Genomic DNA, 12,925 nt, shown 5'->3' with positions numbered 1-12,925 from the left:
AGTTTGTCTCTACTTTGGGCATTGTGCTAGTGCATGAGAAACAGTTTAAGTCATCAGTGGATTTTTTTGCATTTTGAACTGAGTAAGGCAGAACATAATATGATGATGTGATTGCTAGAAACCAGATATTGAAAATTATCTTCTTGCAATTACCTGATTAAGGCAAAGCCCCATTTTTCCAGTAAGTGAATTTGCATATCCATTGTAGTCCAGTTTATACCAGCAGAAAATGTGCCCAGTGATTTGTTTTTTAACATGCAATATAACTTTGCCTTTCATCAGGCTTTTGTAGGACAGTCCCAGTTCTTGGTTTTGCAAACCAGGGTATACTGAGCCATATTATTGGACATGCTGTTTATAATTTCATAGTACTTTGTGCTGTTTTGCAAACTACAGAGTAGGACAGGCATGTTGTAAGGTGGCCCTGGACAGATATTAGCTAATCATGGCTGCAGGTATCTGAAGCAGGAATTTGTGTTTTGCAGCTGAAGTCTTGTCTTATCCTGGTCTGCATATGGAATATGCCAAGGGTTAGATTTCCCCTCTTCTGGTCACAGCTATAGCTCCACCCACAGTGACGAGTGTGGAGAGCTCAGACAACCAGCGTGTTAAATATCTCGTGATGGACAGGCCGCAGGCGTTAATGTCCTGCCACATTTTGCTCACTCCAGCTATTTCTAATCTGCTGGATGCTCAGCAGACTGCATCTGCTCCCAGCCCTGCTCTCAGCAGTGTCCAGGCCACAGGGGTCTGAATCAGAATTTGTCACCCACTGCTGTAGCCAACCTTCATTCCTGTAGGAGTGGGAGATGATTCATACCCACATTTCTCCCCATCATGCAGTGAGAGCATGAACGGAGGCACAGAATAATTCAGGTTAGAAGATACCTCTGCAAGGTCTCATTGAAGCTTCCTTCTTAAAACAAGTCTGACCAGATCAGATTGCTCAGGGCTTGGACCAGTCAAAGTATCTGATTATTTGAATATCTGTGGTGATCTCCATAGCCTTTTTGGGCAGCTCCTGCTGGGGTTTAATGTTCTGTTTCCAGCACTGGGAAACCACCTTAGTGTCCCCAGTCTAGACATTGTCTGTGTTTCTCTCCCTAGTGTCCCCACGGCAAAGCTCTTGATGGGGGTACATTCTGTGAAAAGCCTTTTGTGCAACTGGAGTCTCATGGCCTGAGGTTTTCAGTCTGAGTTTCATGGTCCTGTGCCTACTGATACCACCATGCCCTTTCCCTAGCACAGCCTGCCCGGTCTGGTGTTTCGGCTGCTTGCAAACATGCTCTGGTTTTGGCATCCTTTGAGAGGCTTTCCAAAGTCTGCTAGTTTCGCGTTTGGGAAAACATGAAAACAAGATGTTTTCCCTAGTGCAGCTTTACTTGTGGGTTTGGCTGCTTTTGTAGTTTCTTATAAGGCTGGAAGGCCTTTAGCTCTTCATGGATGGGTCTGTCAAAGGGCCTGGAATGGTGGCTGTTTTGCTTTTAAACAAGACTCAAGTGATGATTCTGGGAGCCACATGTGGGTTTATCATAACCATGTGGATCCAGTCCTGTGGGAGCTCCTGATGGTCAAACTGCAGGTAAAGGAGGTTTAACACTACCCAGTGACTTGAGGAATGCAATATGTGGTGGATTTATTAGCTTGGAACATAGTTATATGTACATTGTTATAAGCTAAGGAACATGAAGTTGGTGTGTCAGCCTTTAAAAACCTGATTTTTGGCCATAGACATTGACCTTTCAAACCACCCTATCAGCTCTCATCTTGAGTATAAGCTACTTCCCCCCTGCAAAGGTGGTTGCCTCAGAGCTCTGTCTGCAGAAGGAACAACATTTACCTCCTTAATCTGACTCACATGTTAGCCAGGTTACTTTAAATGCCTCATGAAGGTGGTTTGATCTAACCCATCTGATTTAGCCTGAGGGAGATTAAAACCACTTTAATCCACTAAGAAAATTATGGTAACATTATTCTTAACCAGCAGAACTAGAACTGGGATGGATGGAGGGATGGGTGGATAGATGGATGTCCATGGCCACAGAAATGAACTCAACCATGCTGTCTTAGTGTAACATGTCAAATGGATATTAAGTTATTTAAAATTTCACTTTTGAAGCAATCCAACCTTTTAAACAGAAAATTTCTTGATTTCAAGTCAGCCTTTCACCAGCAGTTAAGAGGTGATTTGTAACCTTTCTTTACCATTGGGAATAGGAAGTGGAGGATAAATGAAGGACACTGAAAAATTACAAAGGAAAATTGGAATGTTGCATGGGAAACTGGCTATGGCTGTGATGAAACCTCAGAGAGTACTGCTGATTAGTTTAGATGTATAAAGTATTGCTTGCTGTGCAGGAGAGCAAACTATAGGAAGTTATTTATGTTAATATCCACTTTATCACAGATGGGAGAATACATTCAAGATAAAATACTTAGATAGACTTATTTTGGTTATATGTAGGAAGACTGACAAAAAGAGTAGCCAAGGTTCAATGTAGTGTGATTTCAGGAATGAAAACACACGTAAATCTGATGTAAAAGTTCCACAGAAGGCATATAATGCCTTGGGTTGGATATTTCCAGATGGTAGTTGCTTGTTGATTCCTTGCTACTGAAGTTAAGTGATTTAATATGCTGGAGACTTGTCATGGGGCTTCCTGTTTTGAATTCAAGGGTTTATTTTTGCCAACGTAGCCAAAACCAGGGGGGAATTGTCTGAAGCCTCACACAGGGCTTTTTTTATTTTGATGTCTCTTTGATTAGACTTGCAAGTGTGGGAGGCTCAGCTCTGTGGTGAGGCTCTACTTAACTTTTTACTACTTTTTCACAGTTACAAAGGGCAGATGTTGAAGAGCAATGCCAAAACATTCCTTGAGTGTGTTAGTACTGAGCTCTCTTCTCCTTCCTAACCCCTCTCTTCTTTTTTGGCTTATCACTGCAGCACTAGAACTTGGCATTAACTTTTACAGAGACTTTTCACTCAAAACTCCTGAGTCATTTCAGGGAAGTCAGGGCTGGTGGAAAAACACTGACTCTGCTGACATGGGTGTGTCCAGCTATAAAACTTGCCATAGATTTGAGGAAATAGATTGAGGTGTCTCAGATCTCTTTGTGAAATATTCTACTGTTTAATATTTTTGCTGTGGTTTGTGCTTGATCTATAAATGCATGACAGGATTTAAAAATGGGATGATTCACCCAGCAGCAGTGCCAGACTGTGGATGCTTTCACTTCCCTTCTCCCAGCTTTTCCATGGAAAATTTCTTAGATAGACATCACAACACTGTAATCTGCACAGAGCACAGGGCTAGGATCTGCACTGAGGAAGTCTTTGTGCATGCATGTGAAATTTCTGGGTAAATTTAGAAATGAGTTGAGTGCTGTGGAAATGCTTCTGGTGTGGGTTCTTCAGAGATGGTTTGTCCAAAGAGTGTGTGTAGCATGCTTGCTGTAGTCACTCTGCAACCATCTGTATCTGCATTGTTGCTTTGAGGCACTAAAATATGTGTGTAAGAAGAAATCCTATTTTTGAGATGGCCACAGTTAAAATTAGAGTTTCTTTCCCCTTTCCCCTCTTATCACATTGTCAAGGTGAGGAGGACTTGCCATGTCCAGAGAGCACAGTCTGCCCCTGACATGGCTGGGTCTCCTGTGACAGTGATCAGTGTTTTCACCCCTGCAAGGAGCAAATAAGTGGTCCCTACTGCAGGAGAGAAAAGTATAAGTAATCTTTGTCAAATCATTCCTGTGCACATAGCAGTGATCAATTCTCAGGAGAAGGCAAATCATACCAAAAGCTTTTGAGATCTCTCTTTGTGGCTAAGAAGGATGTAGGGAGTTAAACTAAGTTTTCCTGTGCAGGGAGAGTAAAAGGATGGCACGAGTTCAGAAATGCTGTAGTAATGAGTGGTATTAAAAAAGGCAGATGTGTGTTCAACTGGAAAACCAGGAAAATGAAAGGTTTAAGTAGCTGTAAACATGGATGTGTAAGGGGAGGGTTTTATGGTGCCTTCTAGAGTTGTAATTACTTAATTTCATAGAATCATTAAATGTTTTGGGTTGTGAGGGATCTTTATGGGTCAATTTCCTAATATTGCTGTGTACAGCTATGCATCAGCCTTACAAAATATGTTTACTTGCATTTTTCTTTTTATCCCTTTGAGCAGGAGGTTGTCCTGCCTGACTGGCAGAGATGCCCTGGAATCCAGATTACACTATGACTCTACTTTGTTGCTTGTTACAAAAACTGGGGTTACTATTCCTGGGCACAGCATAATGGCTGAAGTGTTAATGCTTTTCACATATCTGCACTGACAGTTACCAAAGCCAGGCAGTAGTTATAATTCACAAATCACATTATTGTTCATAATCCACAGTAAAACACAGGGAGGTACAGTGCACATTCATTGGTTTACTGCCCTGAGCAGGTGGTATTTCAAGTTGACACACTCTGAATCTGATTGTTTTGTGCATACTAGCTTTAGAAAAAGCAGATAGAGGCAAAGGGTAAAATGCTGTCCCTGCTGTGTTTCCTGAAGCAGGGTAGAAGGACACTCTTGTTATACTATTTTTGCATGCCAAACTGTGGTCAGAAGGAATCTGTTTAAATCAGTAATACCAGATCCTTATTTTTGACTAGCTAATGTTTTTAGAACAGTAGTTTGTCTTAAAATATTCCTTTGGTTTATTTTGAAACAGCTATTAATGATTTATTTTGTTTCATTTCCTTTGTAGGTATTGTCTTAGTGGCCATAAATCCTTATGAGCAGCTGCCTATCTATGGCGAAGATATCATCAATGCCTACAGTGGCCAAAATATGGGGGATATGGATCCACATATCTTTGCAGTGGCTGAGGAAGCATACAAGCAGATGGCCAGGTTTGTAGACTATGGCTCTTGAAATAATTGCTTTTCTAGAAGAAAGGAGACACAAAATTTCTGGTCTTTTGCCTTCTCTTTCATTTACAGCTCATCAAATGTTTTGCAAGGTCTGCCTTTTATCCAGTTTTGGTTTGTTCATGTTTCAGTACATTGCACAAGAGGACAAGTTGCCTAAGTTAGTGAACATAAAAGCATATGAATGCCATAGTCCCTGACAGGCAGCAGGCATACCCATGTAACTTATCAGTATTTAGGCCTAAAATTAGCCCAGTGCTTTATAAGATTGTGGGTTTAGTTTGACAAAATGTGGAGATACTTTTTATTTGTCATTGGATTTTTAAAGAGAAAAGTGCCAGATTCTGAGCTGTTCATATTTATATATGATGCTGACAACAGACAAAACCCAACAAATCACTCGGCTTATGAGTGCTATTACAGGCTTCTAGATGTGTTGGTAAAGTCCCAGCTACATAATCTGCCTGTGATTGTTGTTGACTAGATTTAAGAAGGGAGCAGAACGACAATTGCAGAGGGTGCCTGGAAAGGGTCTCTAAGCACGCTGTAACAGCTGTGCAGGAAATCCTCACTTCTTTAAATATTGCATAAAAATGAACTTGTGACCCAAGGAGAGTTCTTCCTAGAAACTTCCTCCCTTTTAACCCAAGAGGCTGTCAATTTGAGGAGCTTTTGAAATATTTCATTTCTGGGATAAAGGTCTTTTGAGCTACTGTATGGTCTTTGGTTAACGTGATGGTCCCCTCACTGGTTAGCTGCAAGCTATTGCTACAGATTTTCCTCGTTGACAATACAGCCCATGATCAATTTGATTAAGTAAAACAGTGTCAGACCTCTAGATTAATTGCAGTGGCCCTCAAGCTGCCATGCAGGAGGGGGAGGCAAGGGAAGAATGGGTTGGGAATGATAAAATGCTCATCTTTGAATCCATGTAAAAGCCAGAATGAATAAAATGCTCCATATGCTATGAAGTTAGCTGTGTGCATGAATATGGTGATACATGATACCCAGGTCAAAAATAATGTCAAAAGAAACTGGCATGGTACAGTAGGACATTTCATGACTTAAGGTAGTTGTGAAATAGCCAGTGTTTGGAATAGACCCTACATCTGTGCTGTTGAATGGCAAAGGTACTCACTTCCTTTCTGCTAGGAAAATAGACATAATCTGATATGGAGAGATGAAGGCAAAGCTCTGTGTTATGATAGTCTCATCTGCATTGTGGCACTTTCAGTCTAGATCCCTGTTGTTTTACAGGTCTAAATCCCTGTGTCTTGGTACTCAAGTCACTCTAAAAGATCTACAAAATAAGAATTTATTAGCCTTCTTTTGCATCTGAGGAACACTACAGTGACTTGCAATAATATGTCAGTGATGGGTGGATGGATGCAATCCAAATTCCTACAGTTTTTGCTCTTAAGGAATGGAAGTAAGAGGTTGGAGGAGTGTGTCTTTCTGCTGGCTGCCTCTCACCAATATCTGAAGCAGGCTTACCTCTTACCTGTGCTGTAGTCTCAAATTGCTGGATTGTATTCTGTGTGCTTATCAGGTAAAGTCTGTGCAGCGGAGATTTCTGCCTGATGCCACCTGCATTCTCTGCTGCCAGAGGAAGATCCGGGACTGAGATTTTGGCTAGAGTTTCTGCTGTGGTTTTTTCCTTCTTGAGATAATTGCCTGCTCTTCAGCTCTTGCTGCACCCTCCAGCAATTCTGCTGTCCTGAATAGCAACAAATAAGATGCAGCAGACATTCCTTTTAGAAACAAATAACGAGACATTATATAAGCATGGAAATGATCTTAAATAATCCTTCTGCATTAATGAGTTAATTCCTTTGTGCACCTACAGTGTGATATGAACAATTTGTTTTCCTTTTACAAATAACTGACAGTACTTTCATAGGTGCAAAATGAATTCTGAGCACATAGCTCAAGTGATACAAATTCCTCTACACTGAAGTAACAATTTCATTGTTTACTTAGCTTCCCAATGCTTATTTCTTTTTAACTCTATTTATTTATTTTTGCTTGTTTGTTTTTAAGAACTTTTTCTGTCATATGGACATGCTAGGTTTGCTCTTTGGATTTTGTTTTCTAATGCTGTTTCTAATTTGTTAATCAGTTGTCCTGTCCTTTAACTTCAGTGGTACTTCCTACACTCTGAACCCATCACATTTTACTCCTGAATTACAAAGTTAAAGAAAAACATGTGCAGATTGACATTTCTGAAGCTGGTTATTTAATGATTCAAATCAGATTGTCTGTGATTTGTTTAATGCTTTAATAATTGCAGTGAATATTCATATGGTAGCTTCTCATAGGGGCATTAATCTGCATGTGTGCATGTAATTCATCAGATTTATTTTTCTCTTGTTTCTAATCTTTCCTAACTCCACGTTTTAATGATCACTGGCATAATTAGTCATGATGCTCCTATCCATAAGGCTTCACTGAGCTCTTCTAAATATTTACTCCTTAGTCACCTTGTTAATTTGTAGTTTGATGATTTAGAGTTTGTGCTTGCCACCTTCATCATATCATCTGCTCTGAATGAGAAACTCCTTCCATGTGTGTAGTTGTAACTAAATGATCGCTGTGGTCCTCTGGAGCTGAAGAAAATGCCCCATGGCAGCAATCAGGAGGGCTAGTGGTTATACACCGAGTATTTGCACTGTGTCTTTAGAAATATTGGCCTCTGGAATGACAGGAATGGAGCTCATACATGGCTTGTGCATGAAAAGTGATATTCAGCAAAGATTTGGGATTAGCTGCAGTACAAACCAGCACATGAAGATACCTTTGCATGTGAAATCTTCTATGTAGAGAACCAAATGGAGTGTTTCATATGGACTGTGAGGTGGTGTGCCCATCTGGGCATCCATTTCCTCTTTCAGCTGCAGTTCTGTCTCTGTTTTGCAGCAGAAGGTTAATATCTTTATCCGTAGCTGGCAGTGAAGCAAGTGATTACTGTTTGCTCAGTAGCTTTTTGTCTTTTTCAGCACAGAAAAATGTGCACTTCAGCCCTTTTAAGAGTAATCCCATTTTGGATTATTATTTCTTTTCTTTTTTTTCCACTTCTCTCTGCACTCCCTTTCTATTCCTCCCTCCTCATCTGTATCTGTGTGCTTTCTTCCTTTTCTCTCTCCATCTCCTACCACTCCTCTGCACAGACTGATGGTTTCAGTTCCAACACTTTCCCTCTGCTGTGCCCAAAATAAGCAGTGAACTAGTTTTGCAATTGCATTTAAATTGTGTTAGATTTAGGGTTGTGTGTGCCTCATACTTACCAAGAACTGTGTTGGTTTGGGTTGTATGATGCTCCAGACAGTGGGTTCCAGAGCAGATCACACCCTGTGTCTGAACAAGAGGAGATCCACCTGCAAGTGTGTCCCAGTGGGAGGGAGCAGGATTGGCCAGATGGGGTCCTGTTCAAGGGGCTTCCCCCTGCTATGGGCCTTTGTGCAGAGCAGTCTGGGGGCTTTGCTGTCGTTCTGTAGAAATAAGCTGTGCTTTTGGAAAGAGCTGATCAGGACCTGTGCTCAGAGCTCTCCTCATGAACAGTCAACATATTGTTCATGGGTAACTTGCTTCATTTGAGCAGGTTTGGGACAACGCTTAAGGCAGACAAGCAATTTAAAAGGAAGTAAATTATTATGGAAGAACTTATTTTTGTCTCAGAAATACAAACCATAATGTCAGTGTGTGAGTGCTTGCATGTGTTGAACCCTTTGAACTGCAATGCATACTGCTTATGTAAGTCAGCATTTCCAAATTATTAACAGAGAGACATAGTTACTTCTTGGGGCTCACCCCTCAGTGGTAACAACTAAAATTGAGGCAAAGCATCAACTGGCAAGGATTAGATTCTTAATCTCTGAAAATGTTTTACAACTTTAGTGGGAATCATAACCATCATTTTCTTTGCACTAGTCAGTAGAAGCCTCCATTTTTAACTGTGGAATTTGCAATGAGAGGATGTCTTGATGATTGCACTTTTGAAATTGCTAGCAGTTGCTTTAATGTACGATGCTTTTGGTTATCAGTTTCCTAACACTGTTAGGGGAAGAAGTCCTAAATCATGCTTACAGAGCTTCCCCTCCCCTGCATGTAAGGGCATATTGCAATAATTAAGATAATGTATTTTTCTATCATCATGTTGTTTGGTTGGTTTGTTCCATCCTGCTTGTGGTTAATGATAGATACTGCAGACTTCAGTGCTTTTCAATTAATAAGTGAACTTGGAGATCTCTTTCTGATTAAGTAGTAAAGTTGTCTGACAAAGAGCAAGTTGAAAGTAACGTTTGCAAACAGCATTACATACTGGTAAGACCCCTATAAAACCCAGTGAATATCAGGATGGGAAGCAACAGTGTATAAAAACATCAGTCTCCAAAAGCAGTTTTGCTTTTTCTGTTTGGACAAAGCATAATGATTTACTTGATGTTACTGTGTATCTTTTTGATTAAATTACCTTCAATAAGCAGGCTGCCCCTCTGTTTTGTCAGGTTTTTAGCATATGTGTGGTGGCTCTCATCTACAGAAAGATATTTTTTTCCTGTTACTTCTGGTTCAAAAGGTAGCTTCGTGAGCTCTTAGGTAGGTGTTTTGAAAGCACCTTAGCTGACAGTCATTAGTTATCTCAGGCAATCCAAGATGATGTTCTCTTACAAAAATGCACAGTTGATCAGCTGCTGCTTTGCTTTTGAGTGTGTGATAAACAGATACTCTGTTCTCTGCTGGCAGAAGTCAGGAGGAGGATGATTAACAGCCCGTTACAGATCTGCATCCAGTTATGAAATGAAAGCCTGCTGTGGTGGGCACTCTACAAATGCACAATAGCCTCCTTTGACTTAGGGGTTTGACATATGACTTTTAGATTAAATACCTGCCTTGAAAAGAGATGGTACTTCTGGAGCCCTCGTGTCAAAATTAGAATGTAAAGAGAAATTATCCTTTCTGGTGAGAACAGATGATTTTGGAATGGTCTCTTTGAGTCTGACATTTTATGATGTTATGGGTACCTGACAGCAGATGGAGTAACCAACTCACTGTAACATCAGGGACCTACATGTATAAGCAGTGATTTTTAGGCAACCAAAGGGTTAAGTATGGTCGTAGCTGGAAGCTAGAGTTCATGTGAGGTGTCCTGCTGGTAGCTAAGCAATGAGCTTTCCTGAACTGTTGCAGGAGTGACCTCTGACTAATCCCTAGATAAATCAGTTGCATAGTGCTGGCTCATCTTTGTGTTCCTCTAGAGTGCAATCTGTCATGATTTTGCAGCATGTGCTGACCTCAGTTTTCTCCATTTGTACAGGCTGAGAGATGTTACTATCAATTCATTATCTTTTCACCTTTTGCCATTTGTACAGTTGGGAGCTGTGTTTTCTGAATACAGTTAAAATGGCAAGTGGTGTGACTTGTTAAAAAACAAAAACAACACACCAAAAAACTACATCTTCTGGGTTTGAGACTATTGCACAGCTTTTTTATCAAGTTGTGAAAGAGGAGCAAATGATGTTTAAGAACGTCAGGTATTTCAGAGTGTTTTCAGCTGGAACAGGTTCAAGAAAATTCAGGTTATGTCTCACTTTCCTTTGACACTTTCTAGGAGCAGACCTCAAAGTTCTCTGTAGAAGAGATTGGTTTCATTATTTCCATTTTGTAAGCTGAAACAGACGTGGAAAAGTGGAAGAGCCACTTTGGCAAGTTCACCAAGGCAGCAAAACTGGGACACAGAGCCCATGAATCAAAAATCCTGATCCAGTAGTTTGATCGCAGCAGCCTGGCAATAAAATATGTGAGAACAGAGTATGGAATTGATAGTGAAACACTTAAATGAGTTTCCTGGTCATATCCTAAAGCTAATTCATTTTCAGTATACAAAAGGTAACATGCTATATTTTGCACACCTTCAATTCCTGCAGCTCTAAGGGGTCTCTGTGCCAGCTAACATATTGCATAATAATGGTTATTTTCACTGAAGGCTTCATGTGTTCCAGGTACTTTACAAACATTCACCTAAGTCTGTCTCCTCTAATACTAGCACAGGAATTTCTGCTTGTACAGAAGACAAGTAAGGCAGAAATGGCTGTGCTGTGGCCATGCCTAGATCAACCTAGAGCTGACCCCAGGTGCTGACCTTCCAGCCCCTGGTCCTGTGCTCATTTATCCAGTGGCCAAAGAAGATGTTTATGAGAAATGTTGTTAGGCTTTAAAAAATAGTTACTGGAAATGCATATATTTTATATATATTTATATCTATATCTATAAAAACTTGTTTCATGCTTATATGCTCTTATATATATATATAAAGAACTTGTTTTGTTACATGCTTATTAAAAATGAACAGTTTTGCAAAGAATTAATTTACTGCTTAGTTGGGAGCAATTGTGATTCAGGGTGCAGCTGAACAATTCTCTGAATTCTTCATGTGTGGCATCTCTAAAGACCAGGCTGTGTCAAGTCAGAGCATGTTGCATCAAGACAGTCAAAGTAAGGTGATGTCTGCAAGGTGTGCAGGTGGAACAGACCAGAAAATGTAGCTGCTGTTGTGCACAAGAAGGGATGCTTGCTCCTGGACCATAGCAATATGTAACTCACTTTTTCTTTTCTCTTCTTCCTCTCCACCCCCCATCACGTCTGCACAGAGTGATTCAAAACACTTTAGTGTCTAATAACCTTTAGTGCTTACATAGTACTTTGCAGATTGTGGGCGTTTTATGGAAGTTACCTTTGTAATCCACACAACAGCCCTTTGAGGGTGGGAAAAAAATTATTATCTGTGTCAGGCCTCACCTTTTGGGATGTGCCAATACAAGTGAATTTGGAGGCTTTGGCACTGGGACTGCCAGGATGACATGGCTCCATGGGGAAGGAGTGGCTGTGTTGCTGGGCAGAGGAGCACTGCAAGAAGGACGCTTGAAAAATGAGGGAGAAGGATTTCCTGCAGTACAGGTGAAGGCAGAGTGCTGGGGTGGCATTTATTGGTGCTGTCTGGTTGAATGGAACACTTCTCCAGAGGAAGGTGACCTCCCAGGCATAGTGGCTTAGAAACTACCAAAAAGGAGGGGAAAGACATGCTTGTGTTAAGCGGGCTATAGGAAGCAATTGGAAAGTACAAGGACAAAACAGGGGTGCCAAGAGCCAAATCCAGAAACAGGATAACAAAACTTTTTTTGGGTTGCACAGAACTTTGTGATTATATTTTGTTCAGAAGATTGACAAATGGCCAAAAGTTGCCTCTTGCCCTTGATGTGAGAGGTTTTGGGAAGACTGCCCACACCTGGCTGCTGCTGTTCTCGATTGGTCCAAGAGCGTAAGAAAACTGCTGAATGAATTTTTATTTGTTTATTGAACAGCTACATTTCTTCTCTTTGAAAAGCAAATACTGGGTTTGAAGACTTGCCAGTTTTTATAATGGTTCCTAATAGATCCTGCACACCCTGGGCTGAATTTCAAAGGCTTTTGCACTGAACAAGTGCTGCTGAACATGTACAGTCTTGTTTGCTGCTGCACAACACCATGCCTAGCAAAGGTGAAGCTAAATATATTGCGCTGACTTGTGTTAAACTTTATAGGCTTTTGGGGTTTACAGCTGCCTTTTACTTTGGGGTAAGTGAAAACAGAAAAGCAAACAGCTGTAACAGTGGAAGCACCACACAGAAGTGGAGCACAGTTGCCCAAAGACTTTACCTGAGACCTACGCTGGCAGGGGAGTGGGGAGCGCACAGTCTGGTGAGCTCTGCAAAGAAGTCCATGTACCTCTCCCAAACCACATTTCATGCTGGCAAAAGAAGGGTGGTCTAGGAAAAAGAATACAGATGTCCTTAATTTCAAGTTTACAATCACAGGTATTTTTAGGAAATGCCTATTTAGTGAGCCTTCAGATGAGGTGTACAAAATGTTATTACTTCATCTTATATCACAGATTTGACCTTCTGTTACTTTATTCTGCATTTATCTTCTATGTGTCCTCCTTCCTACGCAGTGCTCCCTTTAGCCTGCTGGAGCTGGCCACCTCTGGCTTGG

At 40.8% G+C, this 12,925-nt stretch overlaps 1 protein-coding gene across 7 annotated transcripts in view; it reads left to right on the top strand.

Moving 5' to 3' along the window:
* MYO5A (myosin VA) overlaps window positions 1-12,925 on the top strand; it is a 105,400-nt gene that overhangs the window by 21,639 nt on the left and 70,836 nt on the right. For all 7 annotated transcript variants that reach the window (XM_068143859.1, XM_068143856.1, XM_068143854.1 and 4 more), the window contains exon 4: window positions 4,738-4,882. In XM_068143859.1, the coding sequence (XP_067999960.1) occupies window positions 4,738-4,882 (145 nt within the window). The remainder of the gene's footprint in view (window positions 1-4,737; window positions 4,883-12,925) is intronic.

This window comes from Melanerpes formicivorus, unplaced genomic scaffold (assembly GCF_026170545.1).
Source record: "Melanerpes formicivorus ecotype bairdi unplaced genomic scaffold, bMelFor1.0.p_v2 SCAF_10, whole genome shotgun sequence".
Taxonomy (NCBI): Eukaryota; Metazoa; Chordata; class Aves; order Piciformes; family Picidae; genus Melanerpes; species Melanerpes formicivorus.
Note: the sequence above shows the minus strand (reverse complement) of the source record. Positions and strands in the feature narration are given on the sequence as shown.